The sequence below is a fragment of the Chaetodon trifascialis genome, chromosome 15 (genome assembly GCF_039877785.1).
Source record: "Chaetodon trifascialis isolate fChaTrf1 chromosome 15, fChaTrf1.hap1, whole genome shotgun sequence".
Classification (NCBI taxonomy): Eukaryota; Metazoa; Chordata; class Actinopteri; order Chaetodontiformes; family Chaetodontidae; genus Chaetodon; species Chaetodon trifascialis.
The window spans coordinates 25618640-25643159 of record NC_092070.1 but is presented as its reverse complement, the minus strand read 5'-3'; the positions used below and the strand labels follow the sequence as shown (position 1 = coordinate 25643159).

The 24520-nt window shown below is 46.4% G+C and overlaps 1 protein-coding gene across 1 annotated transcript; it reads left to right on the top strand.

Moving 5' to 3' along the window:
• The first annotated feature begins 220 nt into the window (after nt 1-220).
• Nucleotides 221-24520, top strand: LOC139342956 (zinc finger protein 850). The gene is made up of 5 exons (XM_070980287.1): nt 221-394; nt 7546-10330; nt 11178-12287; nt 13485-14347; nt 21557-24520. The coding sequence occupies exons 2-5, from the start codon at nt 7770-7772 to the stop codon at nt 21982-21984; spliced, it is 4962 nt and encodes a 1653-aa protein (XP_070836388.1). The 5' UTR covers nt 221-394; nt 7546-7769; the 3' UTR covers nt 21985-24520.

The following is a 24520-nucleotide window of genomic DNA, read 5'->3' as shown; positions in this document are numbered from 1 at the left end:
AAGTGTGTGTGTGCGCCTCAAATCTGCACCAAAATGGACACAAGTGACTCAAATGAGCTCTGAGATCCACAAAGTGAGCGCCGCGCGCTCCACAAAGAGCCTCAAACTGACGTTAAACCCCCCAAACTGGATGATTTTGTGTCCCCTGAAATTTTCTTCTGCGCATGATGACGCGTAAAAGTGTGCGCTCCGGCTCCGCGCGGCTAGCAGCGGCAGCGGCAGCGGCAGGAAGTATGTTGTCGAAGCGGCGGTAGGGGGAAAAGAGCCAAGAACCAAAAGTCGGTGGTTGAATAGGAGGAGGAAAAAATAACCATGCCTAATCCGTGAAACTTGCACATTTTGCATCTCCACGTCGTGCATCGTTTACCTTGCGGGCGCAGAGGCCAATTGAGGGGTAAGTGTGGAGCGGAAAACGGCTCAAAAACGAGGTTTTCCATCAATGGAGCCGCGGTGTGTTTGTCGAGATCTTTGTGTAGCTCCGGGCTAGCCTGGGGTTGCTAGGGCTAGCTGGAATGCTAACCTCTGCGAGCTCATGCAGCGGCGACAGTTTCCACTCAGGGCAACCTTGGGGAACTTCGTGTGAAAATAAATTTCAGTGTTTTATTGCTTCGCGCACCTTCGTATTTGGCTTGTTTGTTGGTTTTGTTTACCATTTTGTTGTTTTGAACTTCCGTTTTGCCCCCTTTCCATCATCGCGGGGGGTTGCTAACTAGCGAGGCGCTAATGCTAACGTTAGCTCGGCCGTGTATCTGACCGCCTTTCACGTTATATCCAGAAAATATATTTTTTAAAATTAAGGCCTAAAATCAAAGGTTACGTCTGCCGTAATGTGCATCCTGTTTCCAATAACTCAGCGTATCATCGGCCTGTAGCCGCAGTCGGAGTGCTAGCAGATTGTGTTTGTGGGGCTAAAAAAAGCGAAGCTAGCCCGTTAGCATGGGGAAAATGGCTTGCTGCTCGAAAGCCATTTTCCGATGGAAATGGGGTCTCAGTGAAAGTGGGCTGATGGCTGTAGGTGTTGTCCCTGCTGTGCTAGTGGCATCATGTCGGAATATACGGCTAACCGCACGGTTTTCTACGGGGAACCCGCCCCCCGTGTACTCCCGCCCGGCCGGCCGGGCTCGGGTATTACTCCCCCGGTTAAATTGGGGAGTCGGCCGTAGGAAATGTCGGCTGTGTGTCGTGGGTGAGACGCTCCGCTTTTGTCCCGATAAATTCATGCCGGAGCTGAACCCGACCGAGAGGAGACGGGCCAAGGTCAGGGAGCCCCGCTGCGTCTGCGGCGGAGATTTGAGGACAGATCTGACTGAATTATGCAAACTAAGTTGGACTTTCCCGACGTGGACTTCAATGCGGAGGGTAACGGCGGCGGGGACAGTTGAAGCCGGGGATGTTTCTGTGGATGTCTCCGATCTAAACACCGCGTGTGTGTGCGCGGACCCGGGTGGTCTGAGCGCGGAGGGCCGGTGTGTGAACCCGGGCTGCCTCTCACGGTGACCCGCAGCCGCTGCGTTCACGCGCCGTTTTAACGATCCGCTCGGTTTGTTTACATGAAGTGAAGCTCGAGGAAGGAAAAGACTCTGATTGGCTGCTGCTCACATTCAGATCTGTTTATCAATGAATCGATTCATCAGGAAATGTGGCCTTGATCACCGTTTAAAAGTCACATTATTGATCCTCAGGAGGGAGGAGGATCATCACAGCACCTAGATGATGATGATGATGAAGATCAATATAAAATACATCCAGATAACCAGCAAAAAAAACAAAGAAAATGCAAAGAGTAGAAAATAAGATTTCTGAGCAAACATGAACAATAGAAACAAACACGACGCTGAAATGTCATCAAAGATTAAATAACGGCTGATTTCATCATCAATTAACCGACTAATTATGATTAAATAGTGAAACGTGTCTCTCATTTTCCCTCAAGCTGATGTCTTCAGATGTCTTCATACGTCCAATCAGCAGCCTCCTAAAGAGTTCAGATTACAGTCACTGAAGAGGAGCAGCTGCTATTTAGGGAGGAGAAGAAGAAGATTCGAAATGTTGTTGTTTGCGTTGATATATCTTGTGTTTTTACTGTTGATTCTCTGGTTTTCTCAGTCTTCTGTGTCTTTGTCAGACAACGTGAGATAAAGTCAGAGTTTGGTCGAGTTTGCTGCTTGAATGCTGCGTTCACTGTCTTCAGACGGACTCTGCTGTCCGTCAAACATCAGGCTCGTCCTCCCTGTTTGCTCTCAACACGTCTTTTCTGTCTTCAGTGGTTGTGAGCTTCAGGTTCACACTCAGATCAGTCTCTTCCACCTTCGTTCAGGTCGTGGTGCCACCAGGTGCCGCGGGTCAGACCTTTACAGACACGCTGTGGTTTTAGCAGCAGTTAGCGTCGGAGCTGCTCGGTGAACATGCAGCTCATAACAAATCAATAAAGTTTTAATGGGACTTCAAGTGGATAATTAATGGATTAATGTCTTTGTAAAGGCTTTCTGCACAGGCTAAAGTTTTTAAAGGCCAAAAAAGTACCACCAACACCTTGAAGAGGTTGCAGTAGTTCTTGAGAAAGTACTTGGAGTCCTTGAGAACGTTCCAGGATGCTTTGGGGTTCCTCGCTGAGGAGGTTTTTGGGTGTCTGTTAGTAGGTTCCAGCAGTCTTTGATATGGTTTCAGGAGCTATCCAGGAAGTTCCAGCAGCAGATTCCAGGCGTCCTTGAGGATGTTTTAGGGATCCTCGTGGAGGTTCCAGCATTTCTTGGGCTTTTGATTTGGCCTGGAGTTTGTTTCAGGGTGACTTAAGAAGGTTTTGGGAGTAATCGAAGAAGTTGTTGAAGTCATTTTGGAGTTCTGGGAGTTTTTAAACTTCTAGGGGCACCTGAGGAGGTTCCCACTGACTTTTGGGTAGTTCTGTGGGACAAGAGGAGGTTCCACAGCTCCTTGCGGAGGTGAACTGATGTCCGTGTTGTCATCTGACTCGAGGTGTGTTTTCCTTCTGATCTTCAGTGATGTTCATGTTCCGTGATGTCGGCCATGTTTGCATTTGGCCTCATTTGGTTCTGGCCTTCAGTGCAGGACCAAAACTGTCCAGACTCACTGTGTTTGCTCCATTTCCTTGGTACAGGTGTGTCTTTAAACAGGTGTAAGAGCAGCCTGTGTGTGTGTGTGTGTGCATGTGTGCACGTATGTGTACGTGTGTTGTGACCGCAGTCATATCAGAGTTGATGTGAAATGACTTTCCGTCTGTTCACGCTCGTGAACTGACAAACATCATCCAGTTTAAAGTTCGTGTGTTGCTTCATTCACAAAGTGTTTCATCGCAACCAGCGTTTGATTTACTGTCGACCAATCAGCAGCTTCTGTTCTGCTAACTGTTCTGTCTGTGAAATGTGAAAAATGGTGGAAAGCATCAGATCCTGACGAGCTGGACGAAGCCGTTCAAGGAGTTTAATTAATGTTCAGTCCGTCGACCTTCAGCCTCGTTTAGTCCCACAGAGAAAACTTTGATCCTCCACAGAGTTTCTCTGCAGCATCGTCACACTTTCAGCACATTTTCACCTTCGTTTAATACTTCGGAGTGACACCTGCTGCAGGTGACGTTCAGCTGCATCATGCAGGAACAACAGCAATCTGATGATCTGCAGATGTTCCAGCTGCTTCCTCCATGATCACAGAGCAGAAGGAAAATGTCAGTGGGGTTTTTAGTCAACTGGATGGTGTTGCTCTGCTGCCTTTGGACCAGGTCTGCATCAGAACAGTGGTCGAGTCTCTGAATTCAAGGACAGAATCCAACATGAAATGCTGGTTAGACTGAGTGCAGACAGTCAGCAGTGAGGTGGTGGAGGTGTAGGAGGTGAAGGTGGAGGCGTAGGAGGTGGAGTTGGAGGAGGTGGAGGCAGAAGTCTCGGGCTGACTTCATGTGTGGATTTGAGTCCAGTGAGGTCACAAACGGTGTTATTATTTAAGATGATGATGATGATGATGAAGAGTTCATCCGCGGTGGTGTTTCATTGGTTTCAGAGTTTCCTCTTTCTTTCTACCTGTCAGACCACAACTCGTCTGTGTGTGTGTGTGTGTGTGTGTGTGTGTGTGTGTGTGTGTGTGTGTGTGTGTGTGTGTGTGTGTGTGTGTGTGTGTGTGTGTACGTACACGTGTGCGCGTACCCCCTCCACCATTTTCCTCTCCCGCCAGTCAAATCCTCCTCCACACCTTTATTTTCCACTGCTTTCCTTTTTTTCTTCATCTGTCGCTCCAAGCCTAAACAGGCAGTTGCCCCTCCCCCGCTCCTCCTCCTCCCCCTCCCCCTCCTTCCCTCCTCCCTCGCTGCTCCCCTCCTCCTCCTCTTCCCCCTCCTCCTCCTCTTCCCCCTCCTCCTCCTCCCCTCATCCCTCGCTGCCCCCCCTCCCCCCACTCCTCTGGATCTTGACCTGTCTCTGTGGTTTTTTCCACCTTTACCTTCATACTTTCTTGTTTTTTTCTTTCTGTTTCTTGTTTGTTTGTCCGCTCATGAACCAGAACTGATCGGGAATGATGACATTTTCAGCCTCAGATTCAAGTCTGGACACATGGACCTCCTCCGTCAGGACCTGGATCGCGATCATCTTCACCAACACCATTGAAAACTTTGTCGGCCATTTTTAAAAACCTGGTCTGCCTCATCCAGAGACGAGCTTCAGTCTCACCCAGGCGCTGTTCAGCAGATCCAGTGTGAGATGTCCAGATAAGATAAGATAAGACTTCTACAGACGACTACAGCTTCAAACAGATCAACAACAAACTCACCAAACTGAAAAGGAGTCCAGGGACTAAAAGAAGGACTTTGGGCAAAGACACAACAGTCGACCGTGGAGGAATTTCCATTTCGATGTTCTCGACTCGCCGGCAGCAGAGCGACGTGCCGACTCACGGCGCCATTGATCATTGATTCATCGACTTCTTTACGATGTCAGTAAACCTCTTTTAGAGCTGGTTCCTCTGTGACTCCCCTCCCCAGGTCAGCTCCTCACAGGCCGGGAGTCGAGTTTTCATTCGTTTCATTCAAACTGAAGTGGAACCGGTGTGTCGCCGACATGCCGATGATATTTGACTGGAATGTCTCCGTTTGTCGGGGACATTCAAATCTTAAGCACGAACGCTGAAAACGGATTCTTTTTCGGGATCAGTTAATCTGCTGTTTGTTCTTCGTGATTTGTCTTTTTAGTGGAACGAAAACAGCAGAAATTCAGAAACATGAAGCTGAAAGTGTTTCCTGTTGGTGTGAACCGTCTGTTCATCCAGAGGTGGAGGGAATCGAGCTTTCATTCATATTTTCAGATTTTCTTTGGACCTTTTTCGGCAAACTTTGTTAAGATTTGAGCTTCATTTGGTTTGAAACTGGATGAATTGTTTCGGCAGAACACTCGATCGGTGAAGTGTCTCCTCTGCAAAGACCAGCTCCAGGTTCAGTCATCAGGCCGTCTTCAAAGTCATTAAAAAGTCCTTGAACGTGACCTCAGTGTGTGCATGTGTGCGTGGGGTTTGTTTTTACAGAGCAGATTAACCTGGCTGCCTGCTGTAATCTGTTACAGATTACAGATTAGCCCGTTAAAAGTGTCACAGGCATCGATATGCTTTAATCACCTCTGGGCCTTAAGAAACAGCTCATCTGATTACTGACTCGCTACTGTGTGTGTGTGTGTGTGTGTGTGTGTGTGTGTGTGTGTCACCTGTCACAGATACTCAGACATGAAAATCCATTGTATTTAACCAGCCGGACACCACAGGTGTCACCAGTTCACGTTTAGAGGTGATGAAACAACGTTCGGTGTGTTTGCTGTGATGCTCTCATGGAGGACCAGAGGTCTCCGGGACACGCAGTCAGAAATAGATCTTTTTCCACTGCGAGGACTTGAAACTGAACATGTGTCCGTGGTCACAGGTTGAGTTTACAGTCAGAGAAGGTGAAGAAAAGCAGTACATCTGCACATTGGATGAACCGCATCCACAGAAATGTGCTCATTTACTTTGAAAAGTGACTTTTGTAAAGTACAACTGATCCATTAATCATGAACCGCTTTAATATTGTCAGTGTCTCAGGTGTGCTGAGGTAAAGGAGGATGAGGGTCGTCCCATGTAGGAAACACTTCCTGTCTGTGTTAGATCTGAACAGACTTCCGTACAGGATGTTGTGGTTTGGGTGGAGGGTCGGCGCTTCTCTCTGGTGATTCTGCACCTGTCAGCCATGTCGGCAGGTGCGTCGTCCGCCGCCAGAGTGTCACATGTTGTCAGGAGCAAACAGCAGTTTGTCAATATTAGACCATCAGCAGCCTCAGTGCAGTCAGAGCAACACACATTGAAATACGTCAGGTGACAGTAAAAGCTTCATGCGTGGAGTTACTGCAAGCAGTTTAGTCGATCAATCGATCGGTCATTCGATAGCGAATCAGTCTGCAGTTTTGGTAATATTTTCGGTTTTAAAGGACCAGTGTTGGATTCAGGGGGTCTGTTTGCAGAAGTTCAATTCAATTCAATTCAATTCAATTTTATTTGTATAGCGCCAAATCACAACAGAAGTTGTCTCAGGACACTTTCCATATAGAGCTGGTACAGACCAAACTCTTTATCTACAAAGAAACCAACAATTCCCCCATGAGCAAGCACTTGAAGTGTGACTTAATATTCACACTTATGTTTTCATTAGTGTTTGATCGCCTGGAAATAAGAGTGGCCGTGTTGTCGTTACCTGAGAATGAGTGTTTGTATCTGCAGTGGTAGCAGCCTCTTCCTCTGAATCCATCATGTTTCTACAGGAGCCCAGAACTGACAAACAGCACCGAAACTCAAAGCATGCAGCTTTTACTTTTATCTGACATGTCTGTATCAAGGTGCACCATGTTTCTTATCGTAGATCACCTGTAGAGTTTGAAGGTATCATCCTAATCTCCTCTGCACTTTTTACATTGCTAGTGCTGCTTTCTACTACCAGTTATTTGTTCTGTCAGAGTGTAAATAACCTCTATGTGTCCAAGTCCTATTGTGAGATCGGGCTGCTCTCTGTAGTTAAAGGAGGGGAAGGGTGGCGGCTCTGGGGGTTTGTTGATCCCGTGGTGGTTTTCTGAAGGCTGTGAAGGATTCACAGTGAGCTCTGTCCTCTTTACACTATCAACAAAGGTGTGTCCTGCTCGCTGCTGTCAGGTGTGAATGGTCACCTTTATCGCCTAAGACTCAAAGGAAATCTGCTGCTTTAAAATTAGATGGTTGATAATAGAAAAGTGAAGTAAAGTGACACCTGTTTGGAGCTTTCATTAATGTATAGGCAATCATATCTAACAATTTTTTTTTAAAGAGAAAAGCTGAACATTCACTGTTTCCTGCTCTTTGAAATGTGACGACTTTCTGCCAATCTCTGTTTTTTTACCATCTCCCATTAGAGTTTAACTCCACTGTGTGATTTTATTCATTTAAGTTTTCAAATGCATTTTTCAGTTTGGGAGGGGGTCGTGTTTAAGCTGAAACAGGGTATCAAGTTGCTCTTCAGGTAACCATCTTTTTTTCTTGTTTTCCTTGTCTCAACAGTGATACCTCATTGGCTGGTGTGACCCCCGCAGGTCCGCCACCTCCCAGGGTGGACCCTGAATGCCTGGACCTGCACTGACGGCTCTTGTGGAGACAATGGCTGCCACGCCGCCCCCCAGCTGAAGAGCTAAGCCCCACTGTTTCCTCCTCCACGTCCCTAACATCACTGTTCATTGCTGTGTTGTGAACTGTGATTCCCTTCAACCGATTTGCTTTAGAGTACTATGGCAATGCATGATATGAGTCGTGCCAAGGGTTTCCCCTGTAAAGAGTGTGATATGGTTTGCCCGAGTACTCCAAGTCTTCTAGAACATATGAAAGCACATTATCAGCAAGAAGAGACCGGACGTTTTGAGTGTGAACAGTGTGGCCGAATTTACAAGCACGCTGCTAGCCTAGCTAATCATAAAAAATCTCATGAAGTGGGTTCATTTCAGTGTCCTGTTTGTACGCGCACCCTACCTAACGCAGTAGCTTTGAAGAACCACCTCCGTATCCATACGTTGTCTCCCAGTAGCGCACACACAGAAGAAGAGAACGAAGAAGTACCTGAAGAAGCAGGCCACGACGAGAGGGACTACGGCCTCGCCCAAGACCTCTCAGACGGGTTTGGGCGCACCCATTTGAACAATAGTGGCATGGGACATAGTGTCCTTCAAAGCCACGAGACAGACGACCACGGAAAAAAAGGCTCCCCTGAATCCGACGACGCTTGGGACAGACCATTCAAGTGTGATCAGTGTGACAGAACCTACCGGCACCACGGTAGCCTGGTGAACCACAAGAAGTGTCACCAACAAGGAACTTTTAAGTGCTCTGTGTGTTTTAAACAGTTCGGCAACCTGGCTGCCCTAAACAGCCACGAGAGAACTCACTCGAAGTTCAAGACACCAGGGGCATCCATGGTGAGCAGCAGCAGCAGCAGCAGCAGTGGCACCCAGTCGTCCCAGAGCGACGACACAACCTCCTGTTTCTGCCACCTGTGCCAGGTGGCGCTGCCAAATAAGGCTGACTTTCAAGAGCACATCTTGCTGCACAACACAGCCTCACCCTCCCTTGGATTGCCACGCAGTTTCCCAGGAATTATGCCTCACAATCTGAGTGCGGTTCGATCCCCAGCCTACACCCCTGCCCTGGGGGACCCTCTGCCCCTGCCACCCCTGCCCAGTGAGAAAAGAGGCCCCTATGACCCCATAATGGGCCCTCCAGTCAACAATCCCATCTACACATGTGCATACTGTGGCGCAGGACACCCAGATCTTGAGACCTTGAAAGTCCACTACCTGACTCACGATCCCCACCCTGCCTCCCATGGCCAGGACGGTTCCATCCTCAACTCAGACACATTAAGCTCTGGATCACAGGGCTCAGTGTCTTCTCCCTCCGGAGGCCGTGTGCCCCAGGCCAACTCTCCAGATGATGGAGAGCGGCGCTTTAAGTGCGGGGAGTGTGGCAAAAGCTACCGGCATGCTGGAAGCCTGGTCAACCACAAACGCTGCCACCAGACGGGCCACTACCAGTGCACCATCTGCTGTAAGCAGTACCCTCACCTGGCAGCACTACACAGCCACCTACGAAGCCACAAGGGGCGTCCTTCCAACCAGCCCATTAGTAATGACAGCAATGACTGGCTATCTCCCGAGCCACTAACTCTGGACTCCCAGCAAAGCTACGTCCAGGAAGGCAGTGGTGCTACCACTCCAATTTCACTGCCAGGAAATCTTGGTGATGCTGCCCACTTTGTACCAGATGGTGGCCACAGTAGTGGGTTGGACTCTCTTGAGTTTCATGATCGATTTGATGGCAGCTCACTTTCCCAGAGCAGCTCAGCTCACCGTCAGGCTGACAGACATGTATGTGCAGACTGTGGTGAGATGTATGGAGATGTATCTGGCATCAAGTCGCACCTGTGTCCCCGCCGTGGACAGCAGCAACAGCAGCCACCACAACAGCAGGGGAACATGTCTAACGGTTTTATGGGGAGCATGAACTACCACAGCTCCAGTGGAACCTCACTGCCTGCTGGAAGCTCTGCCAGCCTGAAAGAAGGCAGCAGCCAACGGCAGTACTCCCAGAGTGGAGGGAAGAGAATGGGGAGCAATGACAAAGATGACGATGATGATGGAGAAGTGTATCAGTGCTCAGTGTGCGGCAACCACTATGCCAGTCTCAGAGCCCTCAGGAGCCACCTGCGTAGCCATGCCAATAACCCAACAGGGCCAGGACCTTCCAACCTGGAGCAGGAATGGAGAATGATCTGCTCCACCTGTGGACAGAGCTTCTCCAGGAAGCAGGACCTCCTGAATCACCAGTTAGTCCATGGCCCCCAAAGGCCGGATGGTCAGCAACAGGGTATTGGAGGTACCTCAGCTAATGGCAGTGATAAGATGGACGGACGCAACCACATTTGTGTTGATTGTGGTATGTTCTTTGCTGACCGCCACCACCTGATCACTCATCTGTGCCCTGGTAAGAATCGGGCTAACTCAATGAGCAAGCAGGGCCTGAATGGAGCCAAAGGGATGTCTGGAGGAGAAGGTGTCGGTGGTGGGGTTGCTGGAGGAAGCCGTGATGTTGGTGGCGATGGACGAAGACCTATGGTTGACCAAAGTGACAAGCCCCACAAGTGCGACCAATGTGGACGAGGATACAGACACCCCTGCTCACTCCTTAACCACAAGAAGTCCCACAAGACTGGTGTTTTCCGCTGCTTGGTGTGCCAGAAACGCTACTACAATCTGCTGGCTCTCAAGAATCACCAAAGGACCCACTTTGACCTCAAGAGGTAGGTCCCTGATTTTGTCCATCTTTCGTTTTATTTGGGCAGATGTTGTAATGAGTTTGAAGATAATGTCATTTTTTTCACACATTTAGGGAAATTGGGTAGATATGAACTTGGGAAGGTCTGAGCTTAACATATGGGGGAATGTGTCGCTCTGTCACATTGCTCTTGCTCTGAAAATGTGAAAGCGAATGAGTAAAAGAATCTTATTGTACTATTGGCTGTGATTTGTACTAAATTCCAATTCAGAGGGCTGGTCCCAAACAAATTAGTTGACTTAATATTTGCCATTGTGGACACTGTTGCAAAACATACTCTAACTCCTGCATCATGTTGAGTTTGGTTGGTAAAGTTTATACTTAAACAATGAAAATTTGAGGTGTGCATGTTTTAATTAAGAGTTTGGCCTGTACCAGCTCTATATGGAAAGTGTCCTGAGACAACTTCTGTTGTGATTTGGCACTATACAAATAAAATTAAAATGAATTAATTATATCTGTGTGGATTGAACTATATTTCATCACCATCAAGGTCCAAACTATTCGATTGAGATTTTTCAACCCAATGTTGTGGCCTATGGCTTACAAATTATAATATTTCTTTTGTAGAGTCTTTACCAGTGAGTCAATTTATTGTAAGCTGGTTGCACTTTACTTGATCATTATAACATTGTACCAGGACTGCCAATGTTACAAATTAGATTTCTGGGCCACAATATATAAGATAACAGCCTCCACAAAGCGTCATGTTTGGTACCACTGCTGGCTTGATATTGGTTCAGGTTTATTCATTTAACGTATTTACAGAGATTCTATTGTGTTTCATTCATCCCTGCCCATTCCTGCTGCAGGCACAAGTGTGAAGAATGCGGCAAAGCTTTCAAGATCCAAAAGCAGCTGATCAACCACCTCCGTCTCCATGAGGAGCACCGGGCCAAAGGTCTTGTTCGGACCGGCCCCAATGGTTCTCGCTTCCAGCAGCCTGGCCCGTCTCAAATGCAGACTATGAGAGGAGAGTCATCAAAGGGCCAGGTAATGGGCATGAAATACAGCCATCAAGGGTTCAAAAAGCCCTACTCATCTGCTGGCACTTCTAGGCCCCAGAAGTTTGATCCAGCTGAAAGTGGACGACGGCCCTTTTCCTGTGAAGAATGTGGAAAGACGTATCGCCATGCAGGCAGCCTGGCCAATCACAAGAACCTTCACAAAATTGGAGAGTACCACTGCAATGTTTGCAACTCCACCTACCCTAACAGGCTGGCAATGAAAAACCACCTACGTCTCCACTTTGCCCAGAAGAAGCACAACTGCCAAGAGTGCGGTAAGGGCTTCCGCACCCAGAGACAGCTAGCTACACACACTACAGCTGGCCTGTGCAAAGGCCCTCAAGGCCCTGGGGCCCAAATGGATTTTGAATGCGATGGCTGCTGTGAAGGCTTTGCCACGGCTGATGAGCTTGCAGCCCATGACTGCCCAGCCCAGCACCTGCCTTCATCATCCTCCACCAATAGCTCCACCAACATCAGCATGGAGAGAAGCTCTGTGGACTTGGACTCTGACGAGAGACCCTACGCCTGTGACCTGTGCAGCTGTGCCTACAAACATGCAAGCTCCTTGCTGAACCATAAGCACACCCACAAGACGGGCAACTTCCGGTGCAACTTCTGCGACAAGCCCTACACCAACTACATGGCGTTACGCAACCACATGCGCATCCACACACAGCGCAAGAAGCACATCTGCCATACATGTGGGAAAGCCTTCCGGCTGGCCAGGTTTCTCCGCAACCACCAGAAGGTCCATGAGGAGGGTGCTACCCCCTTTGGCTGCCCTACCTGTGGGAAGAGTTTCCAGGGGAGGTCCGGTCTGGCCAGGCACCGCTGCGGGGACAACCAGGTAGGCATGGAAGTCAGGAGGAAGGCCACTGCATCCACGGGAGAGGGCGAAGAGTGTCGGTACACGTGAGTTCTCGTCAGTTGTTTGTGATTCTTCGAAGTTGAAAAAAAATTAGTGAAGATAAATTTAGGTCTCTACATGTCTATTACAGGTATATGATCTCCAATCCGGCTTCCTTGGGACCATACGCGTGCCGGAATTCGGATTTTTCTGAAGTTTGGACAAATTGAATTAGTGGAGAGACCAGATAAGTCAACCCTGTTTGCTTTCAGTTAGCATATATCACACACTTGAGTTTTTTTAGGCTACCTACAAACAAACATTTCATGTTTAGATGTATTGTTTTCATGCTTTGTTCTCTCAGCAAACTTTGACACCGATTTTATCAAAGTAGCATTTTTTTGTGTAGCATATTATCAAAATTTAAAGTATTGATGTTGTGTGTTCGTTGCTCTTGTTATGATTTTGACTGTAGTACTTGATTTGTTTGTGTTTGTTTTCTTTAGGTAGTGTTACTATACTGGCCAGTTATCAGACTAGAAAATGCAGTTATGTGATGGGCTCTTGCATTTTGATGTCTTGGCAAACTGAAATCTTAGGGAAGATTAGGAAGTATTTGGAGCTGGCTGCACTGCACACTAGAGGATATTATTCTTATCAGTCAAAGGATTCTGTACTACAGCACAGTAGCTGCAAGCAACTACAGTCTGGTATGTTGGAGGTACTTTGGGCATGTTTGGATTTTTCATCAATACATTCAGAATTTAGTAATCACCCAAAAGAAGGCTGTGACAGAAGGTCTTTGAAACTGTTTTCTGATGTGAAAGAAGCTGTTTGAAGCTTGCGTCCATTTGTGCAGTGCAGGGAGCGGCAGATACCTCCCAGTTCCCTACATGAATCCCAGTTGTTTGTCCATAGTTTCTCCCATGTCCCTCCCTCCCCCACCCAGCAGTCCTCTCCCCTGTGACCTGTCTAGAAATCATAACTTTAAATGGTACACCACTTTCTTGTAGTCTTCTTTAAAAGCTTTAAGCCGGATTTCAGATCATATACCTGTATGTGCAACATCTTAGATGATGAGTAGTTGAAATATTTCAATAATTCCAATGAAAAAGTGGTAACCAGTAATTGAGATTAACTTGGCTAGAAAAGTGAAAACAAACCATCGTCATCCGTTTCTAATCTCCCTTTTTCTTTCCTTCTGTCCCTACCCCCATCCCCTCTCCCCTCCCTGGTGTTTTTCCTTGTTTGTCTCTGCACAGATGTGATCAATGTGGCCGCTCCTACCGCCATGCCAGCTCCCTCCTCAACCACAAGAACACCCATACTGTCGGCATCTACCACTGTGCCGTGTGCCTCAAGACCTACTCCAACCTGCTTGCCCTGAAGAACCACCGCCGTATCCACTCCGAGACACGGCGCCACCGTTGCCATGACTGCGGCAAGGCCTTCCGTGTTTCCTCCCAGCTCTACAACCACCGTCGCGTTCACCAGAAGCAGCGGGAGCTGACCTGCCGGTCTTGCCAACGAGCCTTTCCTACGCATGCCAGCTTCAGGCTCCACATGGAGATAACCCATGGCCAGGCGCCGCAGACCCGCCAGCCCAGACCCCAGCAGCCCCGACCGGGGGGCTCCCAGGAGCTGGGCTGGGGGTCCGGCCTAGACCTCACCTTGATGCAAGAGCAAGGACTCGACCCCAGTAGTATGACCAAAGCCCGCAGCCGGGGAGGCAACAGTGAGGTCATCAAGTCCCATGTCTGCGACCAGTGTGGACGGTCTTACCGCCACGCCAGCTCCCTGCTCAATCACAAGAACAGCCACAAGACCGGGACCTACTTCTGCAACTCCTGCCAGAAGGAGTTCCCCAACCTGATGTCCCTCAAGAACCACAGACGGATCCACACCGAGCCCAAACGCTACCAGTGCCCCGACTGCGGCAAGTCGTTCCGGGTGTCCACCCAGCTCATCTGTCACCGCCGCATCCACACCAAGGAGAAGCCGTTCTCCTGCCAGCAGTGTGACAAGCGCTTCTCCTCCAAGTCCAACCTGAGGCACCACATGAAGGTGCACTGGAGCAGCTCAACGGCGCCCCCTCCCATGGCTATGGGTGCGCCCAACTTCCTGGGTATGCCCGGCGGCCCCTTCATATAAGCTAATGGTTGAGGGTTTTTGGGGGGGGGGGTTGGGGTTGGGCGAGATATGGGGGGGGGGGGCCAGTCACATGCCAAGGTTTCTGGAGGTGCCAAAACGTAGCTCTTCCTCCTGCTCACCCTCTTCTTCCTCATTTTCCATGTGTGGCTGTAGTGTGTGTGGACGACAGGGTGCTTAGACTCAGTCCAGGTCCTGCTTGACAGAATATATACAGTACACAAAGCAGGAGGGAGAACACAAAATGGACACTGCACACACACAAACAAACACACAGAGAGGACTGAAAATGGAGGACGTGCACACACTCCGTCGTTCACACAACTCCAGCATCTTTTCCTGACCTCCCCGAGCTGAGGCTTCCTTCACGGACGTTCCCACAAGGCCCTGGTTGTAGAACTGTCTGACTGTCCACGCAGACTGACTGACAGGCAGATGGGCAGGCAGGCAGACATGGACTGTAGACAGACCAGATGTAGTTTTTACAAACTGCATGGACTTCACTACACCTGCCTTACTCCCTACTGCATGTTGCCCTGTAAAGTTGAGGTTTTTGAACCTTTCTTGCTCTGGAACGTTGATGCCCCACAAAGCTGCAGTGACTGAGCTGTAACCAGACTGTTGATTAAAGGTGAAGCCCGGCTCGTAAAGACTGATGAGTCCTGTAGTACTGACTTGATTTGCAGACTGACTGTCGGGGCAGAGCTGCCGTGAGGGTCCAGATAAAAGTGAGAGGAAGTCTGATGCTTGTTTCTGAGTAATGAGCCATCTTGTCCATTTCAACTGCAGGAGCTGATTGGTCCTGTGTTGCAGTTGGTTTCCCTGTTTTCCACCCCCATTGCAGTCCTGATGATGTTTGTCGAGTTTTGTCTTGATGAATCTTCTCTCGTGGCCTTCGTCACAATGTTTTAAAACCATATTCTGACTGAGTCAGCCTAACAAAGTTCAAACCGTTTTTATTTAAATGAGACCAACTTGTAGATACCGTGGATGTTCTGGTACAGACACAGAGGTTTGGTTTATTTTTCCTTTTTGTACCTAAATGTTTGACGGGGGACAGCGATGACTTCTGGGAGCTGTTAGGACCGAAGATGGGCCTCTTTGGTCTCTGAGGGTCTGGTTTCAATGTGTGTGTTTTCATGTGTGTGTTGTCTTGGAGCACCAAGACGAGCTTTACGTTCTTCCCGAACAGACACTTCGTGACGCCCCGTTCACAGTCACAGATTCAGCAGCAGCGGTCGTGTCGTGTCCTGCCTCCTGTCAGCCTGAATCCTGCAGGTGTGATTAGCTTTAAATGTGTGATTTACGTCGTCTTGACGTTTCCTCTGGACAGTGAGGCGACTGCGTCCGTTTCCGTTTTGATTGTCTGTTGCAGAGAATTAGGAAACTGCCAACTGTTAAAAAGTCCTTCACGTATTAAAGTAAAGTCGTCTTTGTCAAAAAGAGGCCCCTCTTGTAGCTCTCAGAGATTCACCACACGGTCTTCATCAATAGATGAAGAACACTAGAAAAAGGATGTTTTGTCACTACTTCAACCTTTAAGACAGCAAATCAGAGAGGTCCTGAAAGTCACGTTACAACTGAGCAAACAATCCAGTAATGAAGACGGCGACGTGGTCGAAAGAAGCAAAAGTTTGAATTGACAACGTGACATGAACAGAGTTTCTGCTCATCATGAGGTTCATGAAGTCTTTGTGACGTTTGTCTCAGCGAGTATTTGTCCAGGCAGCTTGTTAAAGTACCAACAGTTTGTTCAGAGTCCCTTGACTGTGCGGGTGTGACAGATGGTCTTCATCAGCAGGTGGAAACGCAGTAAGCGTACCTGAAAGGAGCTTTATGACGTTTGTCAGAGCGAGAGCTGCTGGCCGCCGAGTCGACGTGTTGAAGGACCATGTTGGATTTTTGAAGTCTGAGAGTAGAAGAGTGAAGACTTTCAGTGGAGACATCAGGTCAGCTGGTGTCTCATCATTGGTCCTTTGTCCTGCAGGTCGTGATGTCGACACTCGTTTCTGACGGTTAATGCTGTCACACCTGCCACCGTTGAATCTGTGCGTGTGAACGAGTGATGAATCTGTCTTTGACCTCCGGGTTCCCGTCCGCCCTGATCTCCGTCTCAAAGGCTTCAGCCTGAATGTGGCTGCAGGTTGGAAAAAGAAACCACATGAAAACTGAAAACACACGGAGTAAACAAAGGTGTATATTGTTCGGCGTGAGCCGACTCGACTCTGTTCTGTTTGATCCTGTATTGTACTCGTACTTCTGACTGTACTCTCTGCAGTACCTCTTTTCTAAGAAGGAGAAAAGACGACAGATCATTGTAGTAATGCATTTATTTATATTATTATTATTAACACTTGTAATGGACGGCGCTAGTCTTTAGGATGTGTGAGTTTAGAGCTGTGTTGATGTAAAACACCCACCTGACCCCCCCTCTACCCACAATGCCCCTGTTCTGTGGAGGTGATGGACTCTGAACACTGGGCTCCACTGAGACTCTACTGTGTTCTAACATGTGAAGACTTAAGGAGGAACTGTAACTACACCATGGAAAGTGTTTTTCTTGCCTTTTACCAAGTGATGTTGTGCCGGTCTTTCTCAGTCGAGCCTTCCCATCATCCCTTTCTTCCATATTTATCTCTCCGCCGAGTTTGACTGAAGCCCCCCCCCCCCCCCCCCCGGTTCACAGAAATCAGACCACGTTGAAAAGGGACGACTCGGTGAGCCTCCTGTTTGTCCGGAGTGCATTCAGTCCTCATCATTTGAACCTTTTTATGTTACACTTTTATGGTAACCTCTTGTATTTATTGGTGTCATTTTTTCCCTTATATTTAATTGCGTTTTATGACTATTTGGAAGCCTCTGTGTGTGTTAAAAACACAGCTTGTCAGCGTTTTCAGGAGCACTGGTGCTAGTTTTAAAAAAGAAAAAAGACAAAAAGTCAAAGCCGTGCAGTGACCGTCAAGTGCTGTAGGAGTCCATGTGATCTTGATCTAGAACACAGAAATAATAACTGTACATTCTTTATTTTTATTTTTGCATTTTCTTCCTCCACCATGTTTGATTTTGGTTTTCTGAGTGGATCCTTTCCCGCCTGCATTTCAAGTAGTTTTTAGAAGAAGAAAAAGAAGAAGAAGAAGAAGAAAAGCATTGGTTTGGAACAACTATAACCCTTTTTTTGTTTCAAAGTCTAACCTTTGTTTCCATGCATATATATGTAATGCTTACTATACACTTTTATAAACTATGTTTTGATAATTCATTTCTTAACAGAAAAACTTGTCCATATACTATAACCCTTACTGCTGAGTACTGAAAATAAATAGCTGAAAACAAACCCCAGCGGAGCTCAGTGTTTTCAATCGTTCTCCTTCTACAGCCGTCCGCCTGGGCGGTCTGAGGGCGTCCAGTACAGCAGCTCTGCTTCACTTTGACCTCGTTATCGATATTTTGCTCCCTGTGAGTGAAGTAGTGGATCAAAGATGGCGCGTCCAGTACGACACGAGCACAGTTTTCAGCTGTGTGTCTACAGAAATAAGGAAGTGAGACACTCAGCTTCAGCTTTTCCTCGTAGATCTTTAACTTCGCAGTCCTGTGAACCACGGCATGGATTCCAGTTTTTACAGTCCATCGCTTTATTTCTGACGTCACGTACAACCCGTGAAAATGAACGTATGCTGGAAAAAGGTCATCGAGGAAGTGAGTGAACCCGAGAGGAAGCGCCAGTTTAGATTCGATGGTTTCATTTCAGTAACGTCCAATAATGAGAAAGACATTTTCCATATAGAAAGAAAACGTCTCATTTGATGGAAATATTCACAGATCAAAGATCGGTCTCTTTTTGCATGATCTGTACTGATTTAAGTTTTTTCTTTCTTTTTTTTTCTTTTTTTTTTTAACTAGATTTAAGGTTGAATTAGCGTCTGACAGTATGAAAACAAAACCTCTGAACATTTAAAGCATTAAGAGTTTTCAGGCCGAGCTGTTGTACTGGAATACATTAAGCTGCACAGGTGTACCTAATAAAGTGGCCACTGCATGTCAGTGTGACAGGAAACAAATCGCTCTGCTCTGTCTGGACTTCATCATCCGTGTGACACAGTGGAAGAAGAGTCAGCCAATCAGCAGCTAAAGCAGATGCAACACCTGTATGGAAGATTTAAAATGCCGTAAAAAGAAAAAGTGAAGCAAACGTTTGTTTCATTTCAGTATTCAGTAATTAAATGTAAACGTGGTCAAATGATGAATGTTCAGATTTCTGTCTTCTGTCAGCATCTCAATAAAGATTATTCAAAAAGGAAGATTGACAGAAAAGTACAAAATTCACCAGACTGTTTTGTGTGATGCGGAAACAATTCGTGATGAAAGACAAATGAGTGTTTGAGCCAATCAGAACGACTGCTGTTCATCTGAAGTTACATTTAAATGTAAAAAGTTTTCATTATTAACCTCAAATTCAATCATGTGCTTACTGTTTATTTTTTTGAAACCTTCATTTAAATGCAAATTTATTTGATCAATAATAGCTTTTAAAAGCAGTTCAGTTAAAATTCAACACGGTAAAAAGTGTCTAATTTTTCTGCATAATGGCGCCCTTCACCCTCCATACTGAACGAGACGTCGGCTGCCAGCTCGCTCATGTTATTAAAACCACTGATACACCTGAACCAGGTGTCCGGACGTTCAGGACTTAAGTTCCTCTGATCAGATTCATGTTGTTGATCGCAGAGATCGATCAGAGATCCAGATCCAGGCTCGAGGTGATCTTTGTCGGTGGCATGATGAAGACGCGACATGTCATAGCTGCTATTGGTCGGCATCGTTTAGGAGACCCGTGACGACGATGTGAACAAACACTGAAATCTGACCTCAGACCAGCAGCTGGTTTCAGAGACGGATCCTTTAATTTAACTGGTCCACCAAGTGAAAATAAAATGTTTTGATTTGTGACTCATTTTCAGTAAATCATCTGAATCATGAAGAATCACGAGACCACGTGTTCATTCAGCCAATCAGCAACAGTCAGAACCTGAAACTGGTCAACTGTCAAAGTACTCTGATCCTTTACTCAAGTAAAAGTACTAATACTCTGCTACAAGTAAAAGTTCTTCAGGTTCATGGTTTCGGTTGCTCATCATTAAAATCAGGGTTTTGTGATGGATTGAAGCTCCATCGCGCTGCTCACTCAGTGGCCACTTTATTAGGTACGCCTGTACAATCTGTTGTACTTCAATAAAATAGATCTGCCACAAATTCTACCTTCACCAAGTTTCTGATGTTCAGGTTTTGAGTAAATTCAGAGTTTTTACATGTATTTACTTCTACGAGGGGACAGAATAATGGAAACACCTCTGAATATAAAGCAGTCCAATAACAACTGAATTTATGTGACTCTACTGCTTTTCTTTGTGTGTGTGTGTGTGTGTGTCTTTAAGAAGTTTTAAAGCTGCAAAGACTAACCATGAAAAACATGCTGGAGGGCTTTAATTGTGAAGGGGCCACTAGCAGGAAATGTTCTCATGTTCTGAGCAACAATTCAAAACAAGGTTATGATGTTTAAAACACCAGAGTTCCTTTAAGGAGGTGGAAGAACACGCGCACACACACTCACACACGCACACACACACTCACACACTCACACACCACTTGTCAGTCACTTTTAAAAATCAGATTATCAGATTTGTGTGAGCAGCTGGACACTGACGGGACTATTTTCAGCGGCGGATGAATCCACATTTGGGGCAGCAGGTGTCAAACATGAAAATGTGAAGTTGACTGAAACATTGTTTTCAATAATGACACACAAATGACAAAACACAGTTTTTTATCTGGAGAACAGAAATGATGAGGTCATAAATGAACGAGTCGAACCTTCACAGACAATGAATCCAGAAAGGGGAAAGTTTTTTTGGTGGTTTGTGAAAATGTCTCGTCTTTAATGATCGATGTGTTTCAACATGAAGCTGCTCACTGAAAACAGCTCAGACGTTTCATTAATGCACATCTTCAGTTTTTTATTGTTAATCATGAAAGATTAAATGTAAAAGAAAAGTCTGATTTCTTTCTTCTTCTTGTTTTTGTTGTTCAGTAAATGTGGACTTTTACAGTTTTTAAGACCAGAAACCAAACTTTTCTTTGTGTTTTGATGCTTTTTAAAAGCTGCATGGGAAGAACAGAATGTGCCAAATGAACCAAACTCCACTGAAAAAACGCTGCATCAATGTTGGTGTTTGAGGAAGATGTGAAACTGTTGAACGTGACATCGAACCATCGAGGTTGAACCTTCAGTCTGCTGACTTGAACAGCAGCTAATCATTACTGATGATTTTCTGCCGTTCCACCAAATAAACAGAAGTCTAAAAACTGAACGGATCCAAATGTTTTGCAGGAACACGACGAGTTCCCGCTGGTCCAAAGTGAAGCTGCTGGTTGTAGTTTGTTGTGTGACTCAGATTTGACTTCTTGTGCGTTTCATGCTGGATTTGTCAGAGCGTGAAAATCCTTTATTCACGCCGCTCAGATCCATCCGCCTCACTGTGTCACAATAATCACCTCATTGTTTTTTTCTTTTAAGTGTAAACTGGGGAGCTTGTTAATGAATTAAGAAGACTCTTTGTTTTATTCTGAAAAGCTGCTTGTTCTTCCTTTGAATCAGCAACAGCTCCTGTAAACCAAACCAGACTGACCTTTGACCCTGTTTCCTGCGCTGGCTTCTCCAGGTCTGTTCGTCCAAACAGATGAAACATCTGAAGAGTCACATGACTTTAGTTTTGACTGTAGACGTGATCACATGATGACATCAGCATCTCCAAACAGGAACTTCTGATCTTGTTTCTTATGACTGACGGATTTTGTTTTTCGTAAATATAAAATCCAGATTTTGTTGTTGTCGAAATCTTTTCTTCATCTGTTTTCGTTCCTTCTTTCTTTTTGAGTTTTTTTCTCGTACTCGTGACGTTTTCTTCAGACGTGTTGAGGTTTTGAACTGTTTCTGAAACAAACTGGACTCCACCTGACTGACTCTGCGGGTTTAAGGTGGATGTTGGCATACGCTGCAGGTAGCATGCAGGTTCAGACGTTGTTGTCAATCATGTCTCATGAGAGGGACGTCCTCAGTTCGTTGGGGTCTGAATCAGTTTGTTACCTCAATCAGTCCACCTAAACTAAAACCTGGTCTTTGTTTCCTCAGATCTGAGTCCGGTGGGTTCGACCAGCAGCTCCAGGAGCTTCGTCTGCAGTCAGTGTGGACGGTCTTACCGCCACGCCAGCTCCCTGCTCAATCACAAGAACAGCCACAAGACCGGGACCTACTTCTGCAACTCCTGCCAGAAGGAGTTCCCCAACCTGATGTCCCTCAAGAACCACCGCCGGATCCACACCGAGCCCAAACGCTACAAGTGCCCCGACTGCGGCAAGTCGTTCCGGGTGTCCACGGCGCTGATCTGCCACCGCCGCATCCACACCAAGGAGAAGCCGTTCTCCTGCCAGCAGTGTGACAAGCGCTTCTCGTCCCGGTCCAACCTGAGGCACCACATGAAGGTGCACTGGAGGGGTCCTCCGCTGTCCAGAGGGACATCATCCGCCTTCCTCTCCGTCCCCTCCAGACCTTTCATCTAAATGTCCAGTTGGGCTCATTCTTGGCCTCACGGAGGTCCTTAAACAGTCTGGACAAGCACAGCAACCCCAGACCACATCGTCCCTTGAGGAAGACCACAGGGTCTGTGGAGTGGTTCAGGTTTAACTCTGAGAAGAACCTGAAGACCTGAACACTTCATGTTGAATCCAGAATCGAGTTCAGACATCAGACTTCCTGCAGCGACGACAGATTTTTGATTATTGTTCTAAATGTTTCAGTAACTTTTGTCATTTGAGTCTTTATGTGCGCTGAAGCTAAAGACAGCAGCAGATTTTCAGCGTTTCTCCAAAATTATGCCCAAATTTCATTTTAACCTTTTTTTTTTACATTGATCACATGATATTTAGTTTGCACATCTTTTTCTTCACAAACAAAACTTCAAACCTCTTGAGTTCAGACTGATGGTTGATTTGAATTCTATAAATTTCAACATGACGTGTTCAACAGTGCTTTGTTTTTCAGTTTGACATCCGTCTTTCTCGAACATAAAGACATTTTCAGACTTTAACGACAAACCTGGAAACTAAAGCTCCTTCGGCGTCCTGTTTGTCCTCTGAGCTTCTGACTTTCTGTCCATCGATGGTAAACAGAGTTTTTGTCTCTTGGTTGTCCTTTCCGGTCTCCACTGGTGGCGACTGGTCCTGTGTTGTCCCACTGGCAGTGAACTGGTCAGTCTGAGGAGTCTCGCTGGACTCTTTTGGCTTGTTGGCATCTTGTTAAACTGAGCTGGACGCTGGTGGCCATTAAGGACTTCAGGCTCCTCTGCAGAAAGCACAGGTGGATTATGGGTCTTGTATTCTTCCCACTGCCTCTTCGTCTGAGTCTTCTGCATTAGCTCCAGTTTATTCCTCACATGTAATCACTGTTTCTGCATGTGAGACGTTTCCATTGAAGGGACAGACGTGAGCTTCGGCGGAGACAAAGCAGCAGCTTCTTCAGCTCCTCGTGTCCTCTGCAGAGACTCGTGGATCAGATGTTCACCACAGGTGGAGACGAGGACTTTGGAAAAGTCCTCCACAGAGAGACAGGTTTCTTTCTTTGGAAGTAAAATGGCAGCTTGTTTCATTCAAATAGTAATGGGACAAAAACTGGAGCTGGAGGCGTAAATGATGTGTTCAGGAGCTTTCTCCGTCCCTCCATTGTGTGTTCAACTTCCAACACTAACTGAAGTGGAACAAACTGAAGAGGAACAGACTTCCAGACCTGGAGGACGCCGGCGGGGACGAACAAACGAGGAGATTCAGTCTTTTTATGCTGCAGAGGATAAAAACTGTGTTCCTCTTCTTCTGTTGACATTCAGACTTGGAATGAACTCGTGAAGCAGAGCGAGAACAGAGAAAAGGTGTTTTTGCGGGTGTTCAGATGCCTTCAGGTCAGCCCAGAAAAACCCGTAAAAGTGAGTTAACTCTTGTTATGATTGACGTGTTGAAGCTCTTCCTCTGAGGGGGCGTTGAGGACACCGTCGTGGGACGTTCATGGACGATCTTTCGCAGAACGTCCGGTTCTTCGTGGACCTTTAGTTTGACAGAGTTTGTGCTGCTGCCTCAGTGAACCTGCATCATCACCACGTCAAACACGTTTCTGTCTGTTTTTAACATTTTAACAGCGCCAACATTAAACCATCTTCTATGGAAGTCCGTTAATGCCCCAAGAGAAAGAATCCACCACGTTTTCTTTTTTATCATATATTTTAGAATCCTAAAACAAAATTCCCATAATTACGAATTAGTATAAATATGAAATAAATACAATAATCACGTTATGTTTTATTCAATCTAATGTTTGTTTACAACTTTAAATATTTGTAGATTACTTTGAAGCTGCCGCCTTTATGAAAGCTGCGATATGAAAACATTTGACCACTAATTCTGTTGTCAAAGTTATGGTGAGTCATAATTTCAAGTTCTGTTTTAAACTAAATCAAGACATCAAGTTTGACAGAACAAGAGTTTCTTTCATTTCTGAGAATTTCATAAATCATTCGGTGTTATCTCGTAGTCACGAGAAGCTAATCTCAGTTATCAGATTCCTGTTGCTAACTCGTCAAATACAGCGGCTTCTTCAGCGGCCGTACGCTTCAAACTACGTCGCTCTGAGGATCAGTTTTCAATGTGCAGCTCTCCACAGTCAAGCTAGCAATAATAAATATACAACATCATGGTAGACTTTCAAAATAAAAGCTGCTGAGCAGAAGAATAAAGATGCAGTTTGGTTAGGTTTGGGAAAAGATTGTGATTTGACGCCATCGCTCTTTATGCTACGTCACCTGACTACAGAGCATGAAGACATCAAGGTGGAGGACGACCTTCAGCATCACAGTTTGAAGCGTAGAGCCGCTGACCAAGCCGCCATATTTGACGCGTTGAGGGTGAGAACGGACCGACGAAAGATCAATTGATCACAAACATTTCAGATTTGATAGATATCTGACGGTTATGAGAAAGTTTCTCCGAATGACTGAATGAGAGTCAAAGTTGTCACTGTGAGAAAAAAAACTCTTAATAATAAAAACTTCGT